Below are 19,863 nucleotides of genomic sequence, written 5' to 3' on the forward strand. Positions count from 1 at the left end.
GTCCTTGTATTGATGTATACTCAAGTCTTTGGTGTATGACATTTCAATTAATATTTTCTGTGAATCATGCTCAAATTGATGAAAGTCATCATTATTTATTTGTTTTTTCAGAAAAACAGAATTCTATACCCACAAAACCCTTACCCAACATACACAACTACCTTTATTAGTCTAATTAACCGTGTATTGTTTTTAAGCGCCCATTTGTTTTATCCCAATATCGTTGCATTGAATAAGACTGTCATCAAAAATGCCATAGTATTTGTTCTTAAACTCTAATTATAGTAATTTAGCTGTTTATAAAGACCAATCATCACTTGCATCATAAGAATCCCCGCCAAAAGTGTTGAGCTCGCCGCGTAAAAACAAAACACGACCGCCATCTTGTGGTTTGTGTGTTTATTTATGTATCGTTCTACAGTGTAATATTTAAAGCGCTCACTAAGCGGCAGTATCAGAAAAAAATAACTTGAACTCACCGCTGACGCTCTTCACCGAATCTCCTCGGTTGTTTACACTTTTTCCCTTTAGCATCAGCCGTCAGTCAGTTCTGTCAGTAAAACCGCTTAAATCTTATTTTCCAGCATGGGATGCGACGGAGGAACCATTCCTAAAAGACACGAACTAGTCAAGGGACCGAAAAAGGTCGAAAAGGTAAAGAATACGAGTCAAACGTTTGTTTATTTGATGCTAATCATCAATAATTTAGCATGTAGCATAGTAGCACTCGTGATTTGTATGTAACGTTTTTATTTTCTTAAGCTGCTGTTGAGTTGAATTAATCGATGACTGACTTATCTTTTTTTTGGTAACGTTAGATATGTGTATGCCAAGAGACGCTACCATTAAGATCAAGTACCATTGTACTTAAATTCACGATTCGGGATCAATAATCTCTTGTACTCCGTAGAATTTAACGTTACAAGTTACAAGTGATGTACATTTTCAAGTTAAAGTGAAAATCTATTAACGTCTTAACATATCTTAGAATACCCCAGTATTATCAATTTTACTTTTGAGAACCATGCTATTTCCTATAGCACCATGAAGTAAATGCACTGTTATAATGATTAATGTTACGATTATATTTATTTGCCATTTCATAAACAGTTTAATTATAATGATTAATGCAGTGTTTCCCAACCCTGTTCCTGGAGGAACACCAACAGTACATATTTTGGATGTCTCCCTTATCTGACCCATTAACTTCAGGTGTTGGAGTCTCTTCTGATGTTATGATAAGTTGATTCAGGTGTGTTTAATTAGGGAGAGGTTGAAAATGTGTACTGTTGGTGTGCCTTCAGGAACAGGGTTGGGAAACACTGGATTAATGGATATGAGCAATTCCATGCAAATGTCAAACTTGTCATGAAAAAAAAATTGGTTTTCACTAGAAAGGTTTCTTGGAAAGGTTTTTTTTTTGGGCAAGCAATAATTTTACAGTACTTTAGAAATGCTAAAACAATTATCTATTATCTATCTATATCTAAAACTATTATAATTGATTTACCAAAGTCACACAAGTGGCAATTTCACATTGGTCCCATCCATAACAAGAGATGTCACATCCATAAGGACAGTTTTTTTTTTTCTCATTTCATCATTTTTTTATATAGAGACCCATCTTTTACACTTTTGATTAGCATTATTTCTTTTAGGTTGTACAGTATAATTCACACAAAGTATGTTGTATACTGCAAACTCAAAACATTTTTTTTTTGGTCACATCCATAACTCATGTTTATTTTCCTCATTTGAAGTACAACACGTTTACAAAATGGTATTTTTCTGGTCCCTTAACTCTGTGATCAGTTGTTCTGATAAACAGATGTTTCAATATAACGTTAACATAAAGTTTCTATGTGAATTTATGTTTTGAGTTTTTACTGCAAATGTCACATCCATAACGCTGAAATTGCACATAATAAGATTCACAGAAATAAAATATGATGTTTATATAGTATACTTGCTTGAATCTGTAGAATCCTGGTTGCATGTGTTTAGACATCACTTGAGTTGCATTTTTAATTAGTTTTTATATTTTTGGGGGGATTTTGATGGTTTATGTCAGTTAGATCTTAGTAGATCAAGTTAAACCAAATAAAAATATTGCACATATAATGTTCTTTTAATATAATATTTTTTTATTGTTTAAATTTGTGTGTGTTTATATAAAAAGTGTTTAATGTACTTTAAACACTTCCTTCCAGCTCTTCTCCAGGCTAGACTTATAGTGGATGTTTGAGGTGTCTCAACTGAAAATAACTTAATTTATTTCCTTTCAGCTTGGTTCCTTATTTATCATGGGTCACCACAGCGGAATGAACCGCTAACTTATCCAGCATATGTTTTACGCAGCTGATGCCCTTCCAGCTGCAACCCAGTACTGGGAAACATCCATACACACACATTCACACTCATACACTGCGGCCAATTTCGTTTATTTAATTCCCCTATAGCGCATGTGTTTGGACTGTGGGGGAAACTGGAGCATCCAGAGGAAACCCACACCAACATGGGGAGAACATACAAACTCCACACAGAAATGCCAACTAATCCAGCCGGGACTCGAACCAGCAACCTTCTTGCTGTGAGGCAAAAGTGTTAACCACTGAGCCACCTTGTTGCCCCTGAAAATAACTTGTCATTTAGATATCTTAAAATATTTCAGTGTCATTAATGTGTTATATTTTAAAGTCATTTTATAAAAGTGACTTAAACACCATAATTTAACTAAGGCCTAGTCCTGACGAAGCCCTGTTTGTGAAACTATGTCATCAAATATATTGATAACCTAATGCAGGGCTATTCAATTACAAATTTAGTTGGGCCAGATTGTCAAACCAAGAAGGTTGGCTGGGTCAGTCCTTTTAGCGGCAAAGCAGCTCATATGGACAAATTTTAAAACCAACTTTAAAAGCACACTTACATCATCGATGATGCGCTGTTCAGTTTAAGAAGCGCTCTCGCTCAGCACAGTCGAGATTTCTTTACATCGTTATATCATTTTAGTGGTTTAGTGACATGCAGTCAAATGTTTCGCCGAACAGATCCGCCACTTTTGACGCTCATAAATAATCATAAAATCCTCATACTGTTGGAATTAGGAGGTTTGCTAAAGGTGCAGCTGTGGTGCAGTCAGGGGTTTGCATCTTTAATAATCTACGACAGTTTGCGTTATTAAACAGTAAGAATGATTTATAAATTCATATAAAACAGGCCCTTAAAAGTCACGTCTCGTCTTCAGTTTCGGGCTCAGGTACGCTTTGCACCCTACAAATGTACCGCGCCTGAGCCCAAGTGAATTGTGCTCAGGCACACCTCTTCCAATCGGGCGTGCTCTGCATTGTTTGCATGTTGCAGGCTACGTAATTTACTTAGGTTTTTGGCGGGACCATAGACATAATAAATACTTTATATTTATATTAATATAATATATTAAATTATATTAAATAACAATTAATGAATAAAATATATTAATTTATTATCTATGGGCGGAACCACGGGCTGGGACGCTCGGAGGTTAATTCTGGGCCGCATGTGGCCCGCGGGCCACCAATTGAATAGCCCTAACCTAATGAATACTCCATTTGAATATAAATATCTATATTTACTGAATTTCATCTTTGAATCTGCACCAATGTTATTTGTTTAACATAATATTTCTTTATCATTTTCCATCTTAAATATTAGTATATCTTATTGAGAGCTATTATAAATCATACATTTGTAATATTTGGTAGTGTTATGGTTAATAAATACCAACTTGTTTTTTTTACAGGTTGATAAAAATGCAGAGCTGGCTGCCAAATGGAAATACTGTGCTTTGAGTCAGGAGAAGCTGAAGCGGCCCATAGTTGCCTGTGAGCTGGGCAGGTAACTATTTATATATTATAATAATTACATACTTTAAATATGCCAAACTGTGAGCTATATCACTTCATGTAGTCACGTGTATTTGCAAACTATTCTAAAAAATGTCAGTGGTGTTCTTGGGCCTTACACTGACTGAAAAAATGGAATTATTTCACATGATGTCACAGGTTGACTACTGAATAATGACTACTCTGATATCAGAATATCTTTTGGTTGTGTTACATTAAGTGATCTTTAACAAACTTCATATTGTACTCTAATTGTAAATGTTCAAAATTCTCTTAAATTTGCAAATTGGGGTAAAAAAAAACAGGGCATAGGCATAGGACAGATAGGCATAGGACGATAACCATTTTCAAGGTATATCGCGGTTTGGAAAAGGTTTTAAAACCGCCAACATTTTCTGTAATACCGTTCCTAAGGTATGTGTAAGATTTTTAATTAACTTTTTTGTTTTTTAGGACAACAGTATCTCCAGCAGTAAAAAGATGACATTTTAAATTGTAAAGAAAGCTGTGTTTTTGAAACAAATAAAGAACAAATCTATGGTTTATTGAGTTATGTAGCCTGACCTGTTCACTGCTCCAAAATATCATAAATCTTTCAAAAAATAAAATATATTATGTTCAAAGGGGAAAAAGTTTTAGTTTAGTTTACATTTTATATTTAAAAAGAATATATTTTAGAGCAGTAATCACAATACCGTGATACAGTGAAACTGTGATATTTTATCCAAAGTTATCATACCATCAGAATCTTATGCTGGCCCATGCCTAAATGCAGATAGAAGCTTCTAATTCTGAAAAGTAATTTTTTACTTGGAATTATAAGGTTCTGTCTCGCAGATCATTAATTGAAGCATTACTTTTCAACAAGTACAATCAGTTTGCTTATTAATTTAATTTAGAAAAATAAATTTGGTGTTGTAACAATACGTTGATGTTTGAGAGTTAAATTTTTGCTTTCTATAACATTTATTTAATGCTTTAGGATGAATTATGAATTATTTCTTAGGATGAATTATTTCTTGTTCAATTTAGGAATACAAGGCTGTGCTAAATATTTTTTCTAGTGCAGATGTTAATTTTGTGTAATTAATATGGTAATGTTTATTGTGGTAAATAAGACCCCATGAATTAAGTATTTGCCCTTCAGGGCTTGATTTTAAAGATTAAATTTAAAGATTTTAAAACAAAACGGACAATGAGCAATCGAGTTTCACTGACTATATACTGTATACTCAAATGAAAATATTTAATTTTCACATTTAATATGTTACATATTTTAATAATGTTTTTTTCCAACAATGTAAATTTTAACATTTTATCTCAATGTCCAAAAATGCTTTTAAATCATTACATTTACACGCATCTTTTCAGTTTCATGTTTTTTCTCAATTTTGTGTGGTGCGGCATTATTTAGTTGACTCTGATTTTCTTTATGGTCTTTCCCGCTGTCAACGAAGCAGTCCGGCGGAATGACAAAAAAGCTGATCCTAATTGGTCCTTATGCATGCATTCAAAATGCTGATTGGTGCACAGAAAGAACCTTATAGAGCCAAGCTAGAGTTCGACTTTTTAGATAAAATCTTTTTTTTTTTTTTTTTAAGTAAAAAGTTGTAAAATGTAAACAACTTATTAAAAAAACAACACGATGTAAATAAATTGTCTTTTACTAAGAATATGTCAATAACTCAATTTTGAAAAAAATGTCAGATAGAACCTTATAATTCTAAGGTGACGAAATGTACTCTTTGGTTATTTAGTTATTTAAAACTTATTTTTTACAGAAGTGAACACCTATTTGTGTTTACTAAGAAACCTAAAAAATGTTTTAACTTGGTATTTTAATTAAATAATCCTCAATGTATGGCATATTACATTGAATGTCAATTTAGCTCGAAACAGTTTGAAACATTCCTATTCTGACAATTTATTTTCACATTAAACCTGGTATTGTACTTGCTGTTAACGTGTTTTATGTGCATAAATTGAAAATCGTTTTTGAATTTATTTAGTTATGAAAACAAAATGGCCTTTCTCATCTCTGACCCACGACGTGATCACATGGTCATTATCACAAATTAAAAGCCTTTAGGCTGAAACAAGACCTTTACTTCACACCCTGGCCTGTCTGATCACCTGTTTGGGGTTTATTTCAAATGATAATGGCTTAATACCTTACCTAAGCTCTTTTATAATCACATGCTATTGTTCCTGCATAACCAACCATTGTTTAACTGTGGTATCTGAAATAAGATCCGCGTAACCACAGCTGAAGCCATGGATGCATCCTCACGGAAAGCTCCACAGGTTTCAATAGAATTTGAATATTTTGTTTAAATGATTGACCAATAAGAATGCAGAACTCTCAGCTCTGGTTGGCATAATTTACCATATTTAAATCCATTCTGTGGATTTACTTATGACACCTCAGTAAGTGCAGAATGCAAAAAGCCTGTAATAATACTTCATTATTTAATTTATAGGACATTATAGTAAACATATATTTAAAAAATGTTTTTATTGTAGGCAATTGCTTTAAAAAAATTCTTTTTCTTTCCCCAGACTGTATAATAAAGATGCCATCATTGAGTACTTGTTGGATAAATCAGCGGAGAGGCCGAACACAGAGGTTGTGGCTCACATTCGTAGCCTCAAGGTCAGTAAATGCTTACAAACTGTCATTATCTAAATGAGGGATTCTCACCCGGTGGGCCACGGCCCACTAGTGGGCCTCAGGTGGACCGCAAGAACTTAATTATTGTACTTTAATTATCTGATTTCATTATTAAATATGTTAAATATAAAAAGGATTGGTGTAATGGCATTTCCCGTTTTCTGTTATTGATTACTTTGGACTCGGTGCAAAAAGAGCCTCACTGTAAAATACAAACCTAACTGTGGCTACACTTCCAATCGCAGCACGTCAACTAGGACTACATGCTGTATAAAGCAAACAGTCACGCAAATGTAAAGGTAATAATGATTAGAGTTATAACCAGTTCACGCATGCCTCATGTCTGCGACTCGTATCAGAGCCGCACATCTCCATTGATTCACAAACTATGCTAGCTCTCTTTGTGTGAACTCTTTAAAGAGCCCATATTATGGGTTTTTGAAAATGCCCTTCCATGTAGTGTGTCACACAGCTCTAAGTGAAGTGAAATATCCAGCTAAGGCTTAAATCTGTAAGTGTACAGTGTTTAAAACTATTGATTCATCTATAAAAGAGTCGACTCATAGTGCTTCAAACGAGTCGTCTTGATAACGAGTCATTAGGTGTTTCGCGATGACGCAGCTACGAAACACAAGTAGTTGGGCGCGCAAACCCGGGAGATTTGAAACCTGCGGCCCCCCCCACTAACATAAAAAAAAGACTCACACACACACACACAGACAGACACCGGTCGAATGAAGTCACGCTGTGCAGATGGATATTATGGACAGTCTAATCAAAGATGAAACATCAGCAATATAGCCCAGCCTTGAGCAGTTCTGAGTGCTTCTGAAAACTATATGCTTTCAAAGAAGACTTCTTCAGTTTGTTAAAGGAAGGATCAGTAAAGACTGTCTGAACATGGATCAGTGGATCATGAATCAGTTTCTACCCCCATTTCACAAGTGTAAGTACGTGCGATTAAAATTATTGCTTCGTTTACTCTATCTTGCAAATTATGTATTTAGTTGTGTTTTGTTACTTGTAACCGCGTGTGCTGTATCAGGTTAACTCTTTATATTCTCATATCGCGTGTAAAGCCACGTTGACAACGCGACGCGTGCCGCTTTGATTACGGATCGTCAGCTGTTTACACGCATGCAACGGTCAAGTTTCAAAATATTTCAGCTCAGGTTCGAGGTGAGGTGTCTAAATTGCACCCAGCAAGCTGAACTAGCGCTCTAGGCGTGTGTGTCGTGTCCTCGGGTAGGAGTAATGTGTCTGTGTGTGTGTCTCCTCGTGTGTGTAACGCACGGGTATTCGCGGATATAACCGCGCCGCGCCCTCTCAATTCAGCCGCTCCTTTATGGACGCGCCGGCCCTGTGTGTGTGTGTGTCTCCTCGTGTGTGTGCACGGGTATTCGCGTATATATCACGAGGCCGAAGATTCCTCTCAAGCGTGTATCGGTGCTATATACGCTGAAATTAAAGCTATCCGATCGGATGTGAAGACGGAGTTAAACAACTTTCACGAGACGCTTCTTACAGAAATGAAAACTGACTTGACCAAACTTCAGAGCGGATATCAACCTTAAACTGGATGAAATCGCCACAGATCTGAAGGACGCGATGAGTAGATTGGAGGAGGCCGAACAGAGAGTGGCGAATTTAGAGGACTGGAGCACCGGAGCTAAAGAAGTGCTATGTCAAACCCTTGAAATCCAACAGAAAATGCAGACTAAACTGACGGATATCGAAGCAAGATCCCGGCGAAACAATATACGTTTATACGGAATCCCGGAGGAGGCTGAAGGGAACAACATACAGGAGTTTATTGAATGTTTCATCAAGACGGAATTATCCCTCTCCGATACCGAATTGGGATACAGCGTTGTCACAGGGCGCTCGGCCTCAAGCCGCCGCCGAATGCTTCTCCCCGATCTATTGTGATTTACTTTCTAGAATATAAAACCAAAGAATTGGTGCTTCGTTCGGCTTGGAGAAAAAAGGAAGTTCACTTGAATGGTAAACGAGTGTACTTTGACCAAGATTACCCCGCGGAAACCCAGAAGATGAGGAGGGCATTCGCTCCAATAAGGAAACTTCTCAAAGAAAAGGGTCTCCGTTTTTCAGACACCACCTCCGGCTAAACTTCGTGTATTTTTAAAGATGGTCCAGTTGTTTATAACAGCGTAACGGAAGCTATAGAGGATCTGCAAAAGAAAGGAGTGACTACTGCTAACATCAGAGAGGATCACACCTCCCCATCGGCATCCATGGAGAAGCTGAGTAAAACCTCCTGGGAGACAGCGGGTGCAAAGCAACGGCGCGGCAGAGAGACACATCTGGAGAAAACGCGGAAAAGGCTCCAGGATTTCCGCCGAGACATTGGAGATACTGAATGACTTTCTCTCAGGGTAAAATTAGTTAATAATAATTGTTACACCTACTATTAAAACTACCAAAATGTTATAATAAGGACAATATTCATTTAAAAGCTCTAAACATTTATACGATTTGAGTTGTAAAAAATGTAAAAAATAATTTTGATTTAAGTTCTAGCCTAATAGATTTATAAATGGGGAAATAAAAAAAAAATTGTCTGGGAGTTCTGGGAAGAACTAGTTCCACTAAGTGCACTGATTTATAATATCGGTTTGCACTGGGTAGGCCCTTCGTTAACCGGAGACTTTCCTTTCCAAACAGAAGTTACTTTGGAAGAAACTTTGATTATGGAAGTTACTGTTATTTTTATATTTTATTTTATTTATTTTTTTTTCCTGTTCTGTGTTAACTGTTATAATGTAACGATCATCCAGGGCTTACAGTATGATAATGTACATGATGACACATGTCGCACCAAGAACATAGAATAATATCACTTAATGTTAACGGGTTACAAAATCCCATCAAGAGAAGTAAACTCATAGCGAAGATGAAAAGAGAGAACCAACATATAATTTTTTGGCAGGAAACTCATATGATACAATCTGAACATGAAAAATTAAAGAGGTTAGGATTTAGAAACACATTTTACTCATCATATAATAAGGGACATGCTAGAGGAGTTGCAATATTGATATCAAATAATGTGACCTTCCAGGCTACCAACCAAATTGCTGACAAAGAAGGGCGTTACATTCTGGTGAAAGGGATACTCGATTCGAGAGAAGTAACATTGTTTAACATTTACAGACCACCAGGACAGGATAAATATTAATTAAGAAAATATTTGACCTAATAAATTCAGAAGTTTGGGTACTCTAATTTGTGGGGGGGACTGGAACGTACAGTTGCATCCTACCCTTGACTCTTCAAATCCAACAAAGAAGACAAATTCTGAATCACTGTTTGTTAAGAGGATGCTAAAGGCCGCAGGCCTGTGTGATATATGGAGGGAACTCCACCCATCTAGTAGACAGTTCACTTTCTTCTCCCATCCTCACAAGGTTTACTCTAGGGTTGACTATTTTTTTATGTGTCACTCAGAGAGGCACAGAATTATAGATTGTGAAATAGGAGTTAAAGATGTTCTGATCATGCGGGACTGTATTTGAGACTCCATCTTGATGTTCAACCCAAAAACACTATTTGGAGATTAAATACTAGTTTTTCTGAATGATCACCAATGTAAAGAATACATTAAAAAGAAATTAAGAACTACATTGAGTTTAATAATAATGAGGATATGTCACCATGTGTTATATGGGACGCAGCCAAAGCAGTGCTGAGAGGAAAGCTCATAAGTGGGCATCAAGGAAAAAAAAAAGAAAAACAGATGTTAATGAATGTCTTAACAAATAAATAAAGATACTGGAACAGAAACATATTGAATTAAAGAAACCTGAATTACTAGATGAAATAAAATAATAAAACAACAAGTAAATTAAGATTCTTGACAAACAAGTGGAGATTAAACTCAAATATGTTAACCGAACTATTATGAGAGCGGTCCCAGAGCTAAAAGAATGTTAGCTTGGAGACTTCGTAAACAACAAACAGAAAGGTCAATTTTTTAAATCAAGGATCCTGAACCAATGTAATGTGTTACAAACCAGAAGAAATATCACAATCTTTTGAAAATTATTATAAGAAACTATACTGTCAGCCAGAAGCAGCAGACCCCTCAATTATAAAAGTTTTTTGGAATCTCTAGATTACCATCAGTAGGAGTGAAACAAAACAAATCGTTAACACAAGAAATTACAGAAACAGAAATTAATAATGCAATATCAAACTTAAAAACAAACAAAGTACCGGGAGGGGATGGATACCCAGCAGAGTGGTATAAAACCTTTAAGGAATTTCTGAAACCCATGCTTCTAAATGTTTTAACCATATTCTTAGGGGAGGGGGAACTCCAGTGTCCTGGAAACAAGCTATTATATCCGTAATACCAAAGGCTGGAAAAGATAGGACAGAATGCGGCTCATACAGACCTATTTCAGTTTTAAATATAGATTACAGAATATACGCATCAATAATAGCAAAAAGATTAGAGAATATAGTTCCTGAACTAATTGATACTGACCAAACAGGATTTGTTAAAAATAGGCAGACACACGATAATGTAAGACGTGCTTTATTTTTACTTGAGAACATGAGTAAGAATAATTACAAATCTTTGGCAATTAGCCTTGATGCTGAAAAAGCTTTCGATTCGGTGCGATGGGAATATTTGTACCTGGTACTGGAACGCTTTGGCTTTAATAAAGAAGTTATCGGAAGTCTTAAACCATTATATCATTTACCAACAGCCCAGATTAAAATAAATGGTAATGTCTACAGCTCAATTACACTGGAGCGGGGATGTCGTCAGGGATGCCCCTTAAGTCCCACACTTTTTGGTCTATTCATAGAGCCATTAGCTCAGGCTATCAGAGAACATACGGAAATTTTAGGCATTCCAATGGAAAAAACAGAACATAAAATATGTCTGTATGCGGACGACGTCCTTGTAACTATCTCCGACCCAGATTCTAGTTTACCTAAACTTATGTCTTGCCTTGAACAATTTGGTTGGTATTCGGGATATAAACTAAATTTACACAAAACTCAATGCCTTTCTTTTAATTATTTACCACAGGAAAACATACGTAATAAATATAATTTTAAGTGGAAAACAAAGAATATTAAATATCTAGGGATTACTATACCTAAAAATTTGACTAAAATGTATACAACTAACTATGGCCCTATGACAAAGGAGATAAGAGCAGACCTGGATAGTTGGACACCCCTACCTTTAAGTTTATATAACCGAATAGAAATTATAAAGATGAATGTTCTGCCGCGACTGCTGTTTCTTTTCCAATCTCTACCTATAGAAATACCAAAAAAACAATTTAATGACTGGAATCAAATGATTTCGAGATTTATATGGAAAAATCTGAAACCCAGAGTGAGACTTAAAACACTACAATTAACAAAGGAAAGGGGAGGATTGTCTCTTCCGTGTTTGGAGGACTATTATAAAGCAGCACAACTAAAAAACCTAGTCAGCTGGTGTATAGATGATTATGATGCAAAATGGAAAGAAATAGAATTTAATCAGTTGGACTTTCCCCTTCCTTGTTATTAGGGGACAAAATGACTTTGACTATGCACTCCAACAATTAAGCACTTGGACATTGGTTCCTCTTAATATTTGGTTTAAAGAGTGCAAAACCCTAAAGTTGGAGAGACATGCACAGCTGTTAAGATGGGTGGCATATGATAGAGACTTTAAACCCTCTCAGATGGACGCACGGTTTAAACAATGGATTTGGAACGGCATTACTTCATACTGTACAATCTCATCTAAGACAGATTTAGATAGCTTTCAAAGTTTAATTGATACATATAACTTAGAGAAACAAGATTTCTATAGATATTTACAGCTTAGAACTCACTTTAATAAAAACATTAAAAATAAGGAGGGAAGTGACCTGAGTCTCATTAACATTTTTGTTGCTGCATATAAAGGTAGTACTCATTAGAAACTAGTATCAAGAATATATGCATGCATACAGTCTGCCAAGTCTCTCTCTACCTTATATGTTAAAGAGAAATGGGAGAAGGAGGCGAACATATTTCTGTCAGAAGAAGATTGGACAAATATTTGTAAAACACAACATACTACCTCCAGTTCTGGTCAATGGAGAGAATTCTCATGGAAAAAATATGATTAGATTCTTTATTACTCCAAAAAGGAAATACTCACAGAATGGTAACTTAGATCTGCACGTTGCTGGAGACGATGTACAATTTTATGGCTGATTATTATCATATATTCTGGAATTGCCCAGCTATCCAATCTTATTGGTTAATGGTGGTCACTGAAATTGAATCAATACTGGGTTTTGAGATTGATCATAGCTTTGGTACTATATATTTAGGAAACATACAAACCGATTTTAATGCACAAGACAAATACCTTCTCAAAATACTATTAGTTGCTAGTAAAAAAGCAATAACCAAGAAATGGTTGGAAGAGATTCCACCAACAAAGGATGAGTGGATAACAATTGTAGATAATATGTTTGAAATGGAGAAACTCACCTTTTCTTTAAGACTAAACATGGATAAATGTTATAAAAATTGGTCAAAATGGTTTATATATAAGAATACAGGAAATATATAATTTGCTAGGAAATGCTTTGCAATGAGTGCGAACCCCCCCCCCCCTCCTCTCCGTATTTATATTTATTTATATTTTTTATTTTTATTATTACTTATAATTTTTTTTTTATATATATGTACATATATATGTATATTGTATATGTAAAATATTTTGTTTGGACCGCACATTACAGACTGTAAAAGACTGAATCATATGGACTTGAAGGAAACTATGTTGGTGTTTATGCTTATAATACAGTACCTTTTACGGGCGGGTTGGGGTGGGGGGCTAATGGGAGAGTAACCTGTACTATAAAACAACTGTATAAGAAGAATGTAATAGTTGTATGTGATGCCTCTGGTGATCTGTTTGTTCCGTTATGTTAAAACGAATCAAAAACAAAAGTTTAAAAAAAAAAAAATCAGCATAGTTGTCCAAATTAGTGTTTTACAACACATGTGCGCCTATACAGGAGAATCTAGCAGTGGTGTTTTAGTGAGTGAACTGTCAGCGAACTCCAATAATGTCCAAAATATATATTTTAAAATAAGATAATAATAGTATAAGCAAAAGAAATGCTTTGCTAATAAATTAAGATTTAAAATAAGCATTTTCTCTAGACAATCAGTTTAAGAAATAATGTCAGACGTGGGCCTTTAAAAAAAATTTGGAGAAGGTGGGCCCCGAAGTGAAGATGGTCGAGAACCCCTCATCTAAATGACAGTGAGAAATAAGCTTTTCCTCAAGTGATATGCCTCCACATGATGTTCCATCCAGCATATGTTTTACGCAGCGGATGCCTCTCCAGCTGCAACCCAATAATGAGAAACATCCTTACACTTTCACATTCACACACACTCATACACTAGGGCAATTGAGTTTATTCAATTATTCACCTATGGCGCATGTGTTTGGACTGTGGGGGAAACCGGAGCACCCAGAGGAAACCCACGCCAACATGGGGAGAGCATGCAAACTCCACATAGAAACACCAACTGGCCCAGCCGTGGCTCGAACCAGCGACCTACTTGCAATGAGGTGACGGTGATAACCCTTCTCCCACCGTGCCGCCAAATAGGGTTTTTGAAAAATCTTATAAAGTCTTGATTTGACGTTCCACATTCGAAGGCTTTAAAATGGTCTTAAATCAGAGCAGAAATGCTTGTATTTATAGTCATGGCTTTAAATGTTGCATGAATTGCAATAAATGTTTGTTTTCTACCCATGATACTTCAAGCTAGGAATTCAGAAATGCTAAGAGATTAAATCAAGATAAATTAAGACATTGTCGATTTTTTTTTTTTTTTTTTTTTTTTTTTTTTTTATTAATTTTTTTTTATAATATTTTTTAAATATGTTTTAGCAACATTTTGGGAGTTTATGCTTAAAACTATTAGAAATATGTCGCAATAAGTATGTAAATTACTTTTACATTTGAAGCAGTCCCATTGGTAAGTATTTATTTTCAATTTAAACAAAAATGTAAGCATTTTGATCAGTTTAATGGAAAACTATCTTATTAAATCTGGATTATTATCAAAACAACTATTTCATCAAGTCTGGCCTCTCAAATTAGCAAAACAAAAATACTCCTCTTAATCACTGCGTGAGAACCACCACCCATTCATTAATTTTCCTTTGGCTTAGTCTCTATTTCAGAGGCCGCCACAGTGGAATGAACCACCAACTATTCCGACACATGTTTTACGCAGCGGATGCCCTTCCGACCACAACCCAGTACTGGGAACCACCCATACACACTCATTCTCTCTCTCACACACAAACACACACACACACACACACACACACACACACTCTTACACTACGGCCAATTTAGTTTATTTAATTCACCCATGCAAACACGGAGAAATGTCAAACTCTAACCAATGACCTTTTTGCCCTGAGGCGACAGTGCTAAACACTCAGCCACAGTGCTGCTCCATGAGAAGAACCAATACATTTCTAAAGAAGAACCAATATATTTCTAAATTCTACTCTTAAAGTGCAAAATTAAAGGGTAAAGGGGTTAAATGAATTAAGTAATAGAAATTTGATTATTTTTTTAAATAAAAATATATTTTTATATTATATTATATTATATTATATTATATTATATTATATTATATTATATTATATTATATTATATTATATATAATAATATATATTTATATTCTTATGATTTATAATTTGAAAGTTTTTGTTGCTCATTATGTGCAACTCGTTGTCTCTAAGTGTACATTTACAGGACATATTGGTGTTGCATTTCTTTCAAACTTTTATAAAGTATTCTTTACTTGGATAAAAAGGTTCTTAAAAAGTCTTTCAGGTATTTTGATTGTTTTCACATTTTATAGTTTTGTATGTGATTGTTGGTTTATGTACACTGCAAAAAATGCAGGGTTCCACATAATTCATTCATGTTGTCCCAACATAAATCGATTAAGTTAACTTAACACTTTTAAAAGGTTTATGTTGATTGAACATAAAAGAATTAAGTTGTCTCAATGAAATCTCAAGAATTGTGTTGTTTCAGCTTATTTTAAATTATTAGTTTGAACAAGTTTAAAAAAAAATTTTTTTGAGTGTAGTCAGATCTTAGCAGATAAATTTGAAGTATATGAAATATGAAGTTATTTTAATATAATTTATTTTTATCATTTGAATTTCTATATTTTCTGATTGTGGTTTTAATTATAATGAATTTTTTTATGTCATTTGTAGTTTTAATATATACTTGTTTTATAATTTATTAATGTTTTTGTTAGATTAAGATTAAATTAAGTGCATCAATTCGAGTCCTGAATGAGAAATGTTCTCATGGCAGCTACATATAATAATAATAATAATAATAATTTTGCTTGTTTTTTTCAGTAAATAAAATATATTTAAAGTAGTAGATTTAGCTGTATGGTTTTTACTAATAGTTTGGTTTTAGTTTATTTTGGCAGCAAGCTGAAGCATGTAATTTTAACTTTATTTATTTAGAGCTGATATTTACAATATTTAAAGTTATGAAATGTAGTTTTTAGTAAAATGTGGTGACCTTGGTGTGTTGGACAGGATGTGAAGGAGCTGAATCTGACTGACAATCCAGCATGGGAAGGTGAAAGGAGAAATATTAAAGGAGACTGTTATGAAGACATGCACCTCGCCATGTTCATCTGTCCTGTTGTGGGATTGGAGATGAGTGGAAAACACAAGTAAGACCACCAGCACAAATCATAGCCAAGATAAAATATGGCTTTATTTAATTATAAAAACTTTATAAACTTTGTTTAATTATCACAGGGCAGTGCAACTTGGATGACAAAAAAATGAAAACTACAAATGTCTCATAATAAAACACTTCAGTATTGAAATAATACCTGATTGTTTTCATAAATAATGAGCATAAATAAATGTTATAGATAAAACAAATGATCGTACCTTAAATGTTAACAAAAAAGTGTATTTATTTAATACTACAATTTCAAAACTACAATTTCCACTATATAAATAAATATCTAATTAGAATGACTTATAACAAAATGTTCAAATCTGAATAAAAATATAGAAATAAACCAGATTCAAACTATTTATAACAATGGTATTGAAAGCAATCTTGACCACAAGGTATTCATATGAAAATAACTTATAGATTAATTTGCTCATACTTTATACACCAATTTGTGTTGTGTTATAAAAAGCAAAATATTACTTGGTTTGACATTTTTTTATAGGTTATTTTATCTAAAATGTGACAAAAGTCCATACCTGTCAACATTGGGATATAAAAATATGGGCTAATTTTACAAAAGTTAAAGTATTTAGTGAAGAGCAGCGAATCTCTCATTTTGATCCACTGTTTTGTTTGATAACAGAGGTGTCCAGAATCAACAGATCTATAATGAAAGCATTCGTTTAGGCCTACTTTCGGAACTGTTCATGCTCATTTAAGATAAAATTATTTGTGTTTAAAATAAAACATGCCATGATGGACATGTTTACTTAATATTAAGTGTGTTTGTCTTGGGCATGGGCAATATGGCAAAAAAAAAAACATTTTCATATCAGTCGATATCGATAATTATCACGATAAATGTTAAATCTTTATATCTATTAATTTTATAGGATTTTCAGCATGCCAATCACTTTGTGAAGCTGATTTAACACATTTTGTGAAATGTTTCAGCTGTCTGACTATATAAATAATAAAAGAATAAACAAAAGAACAATCTTAATTTAGCATTTACTGTTCAAGTTTTCAACAATCAAAGACTTTACCTTCAAGTTATTGGATATTATTGTTGAACATCAGAAAAAAAAATAATAAAACAAGTTTGGAACATGTAAAAGGTGAGTTAATGGTGACAGAATTTTCAGTTTTGGATGAACTCTCCTTTTAATGGGCAGCACGGTGAATTTAGGGTGAAATATCCTTCAATATATTTTATTTAGGGATGCTGACGATTATTTGATGATCTATTGATGTCAATAACCTTTTAATTGATAGACCTTATCGATGACTGATTAAGCATGGACATTTAAAGGTTTAGTTATGCTTTGCGCTGTGAGACGCGTCCACGCATTACATAATCAAGAGTGTGTAGATTACCTTACTTAAGGAGGCACTATCTTGACATCACATATTGCAGGTTGCATGCAGATCTTCGTTATATGCTCAGGTGTTTTAACCAATTTTATCTCACAGACTGGCATGAATAGGCCTATGCAGAGTCATTTTATAAATCGCGCATCACGGCGAGACATGCGGGGAGCCTCTCCATTCACCCAATGAGTTTCTGAGCTCTCATCCTTCAGACTGAGTTTATTCTTCCGAGGTAATGTTAAATTACTATCAGTGCTGCGAATAGCTTGTAAAGACTGTCCAGCTCATGTTGCTTAAACCGTGCTTCGTTAATGAATTAAACTGAAACCGTGAAAACAGTTTAATCGATTGTTTTGGTGCTAAAGCATATACTACAGGGCTTGAAATTAACCTTTTTTCTTGGTTGCACCGGTGCTCCTAACTTCAAAAATTTAGGCACACCAGACAAAATTTAGTTGCACCCACCAAAAATAATGAGCACTGTTACTACACGTATTATACTAACAGATTCTATTATATATTGACACTCTAATCACAATTAACAAATAAACAAAAATCTGCATGCGCTCACCGGCCCTGCATGCACTGCTTGACGTGAATGAGATTAACTGAATTAACAATAATAACTATGATGTTCTCGCGGGTGGTGTCTGATATTGCACAGATGACATTGACATATAACTTAATATTTGCATACGCCATCTTAATAGCAGTAACGGTCTTTTCATGAGCTGCAATATTAGTTTCATCTCAGTGAATGCATGCTCTTTAGCGATGGTGAACGCGGTGCCAATCGCACGACTGACAGCATCGTGACAATTAAATGAAGGATTAAATAACGTTAGAACATCTTGTGCTTAAAATGTATAGATGTGGCAAACACTGTTACCTTGAAAACTCCGTCCCACCGGCTTTACGGTGAATGGCTTTAGTGATTTTCATAGCGGACTTTAACCACTGGAAGTCTTTTATCCACTCTTCGAAAAGTGTAAATGCTGTATTGACATTCACCACATGATCATTAATCAGATGTGCCATTATTTGTAACTTTAGGTGGTTTCTAAAACTAAATCTGTCAGTGTTGTTTTCATTCTCGTATCCAGACCTTTACATTTTCGCGAATGTAGCTCTCTGTCATCGGAACTGAGTGATTGACAGCTGATATTAACCAATCCATTTGCATTCTGTTCTAGCGCAGTGGGCCAATGAGAAGAGCTTGAAGGCGGGGCAGGCATTGCAGGCTTTGTTTTGAATACAATTTCGGGCGCATATGCAACCATAATGGTCGCAATTTCGAGCCCTGTACTATAGCGGGCTTGTTTTAAAGCGCTTCCCATCAGATGTTATTCGTTCTTCTTGTTTATGTTGTAGATAACTGACCAACAAAATATACATCAAAATTAAGTTACACGTTATACATAACAAAATTCGTTGCAAAAAGATACATTTTCAAAGAAAAATATATATTTTTAGTTCGTGCCCATCTTAAACAACTGCAGGTGGATGATGCTTCACTCAGTGGAAAATAAGGATTTAATTAATGATCCACACGTCATGTATTTGCTGCATTTTTAATATGTCATTATTTTAAAGATTTTGTCTTGAGCATCTGATTTCTCCGCGGTGATTATGTCCTTCATAAAGGCTGCTTATTTTACTGTCCATAAGGGACAATAGTGGTATTACAAAATATCCTAATAGCTTATTAAAAAGGAAACATAAGCTTGACAAAAAAAGATCCGATCAACGTTGTAATAAATGCCCTTAAATAATGCAGCTTTTAGTTTACAGCAAGTATCAAGTGTTCAGTGAGATGCGTTTGAGATTGTGTTGTCTGTCATTCGTCTGTGTTTAAAGAGCCCATATTATGGGTTTTTGAAAATGCCCTTCCATGTAATGTGTCACACAGCTCTAAGTGAAGTGAAATATCCAGCTAAGGCTTAAATCTGTAAGTGTACAGTGTTTAAAACTATTGATTCATCTATAAAAGAGTCGACTCATAGTGCTTCAAACGAGTCGTCTTGATAACGAGTTATTAGGTGTTTCGCGATGACGCAGCTACGAAACACAAGTAGTTGCACGCGCAAGCCCGGGAGATTTGAAACCTGCGGCTCCGCCCACTAACAGAAAAAAGTCACTC

The 19,863-nt window shown here is 34.7% G+C and overlaps 1 protein-coding gene across 1 annotated transcript in view; it reads left to right on the top strand.

The window, feature by feature from the left end:
• Positions 1-491: 491 nt before the first annotated feature.
• rtf2 (replication termination factor 2) overlaps positions 492-19,863 on the top strand; it is a 91,586-nt gene continuing 72,214 nt past the window's right edge. The window contains exons 1-4 of the mRNA XM_056460624.1: positions 492-654; positions 3,782-3,876; positions 6,444-6,537; positions 16,196-16,335. Coding sequence (XP_056316599.1) covers positions 586-654; positions 3,782-3,876; positions 6,444-6,537; positions 16,196-16,335 — 398 coding nt within the window. The 5' untranslated portion in view covers positions 492-585. The remainder of the gene's footprint in view (positions 655-3,781; positions 3,877-6,443; positions 6,538-16,195; positions 16,336-19,863) is intronic.

Source organism: Danio aesculapii, chromosome 6 (genome assembly GCF_903798145.1).
Source record: "Danio aesculapii chromosome 6, fDanAes4.1, whole genome shotgun sequence".
NCBI lineage: Eukaryota > Metazoa > Chordata > Actinopteri > Cypriniformes > Danionidae > Danio > Danio aesculapii.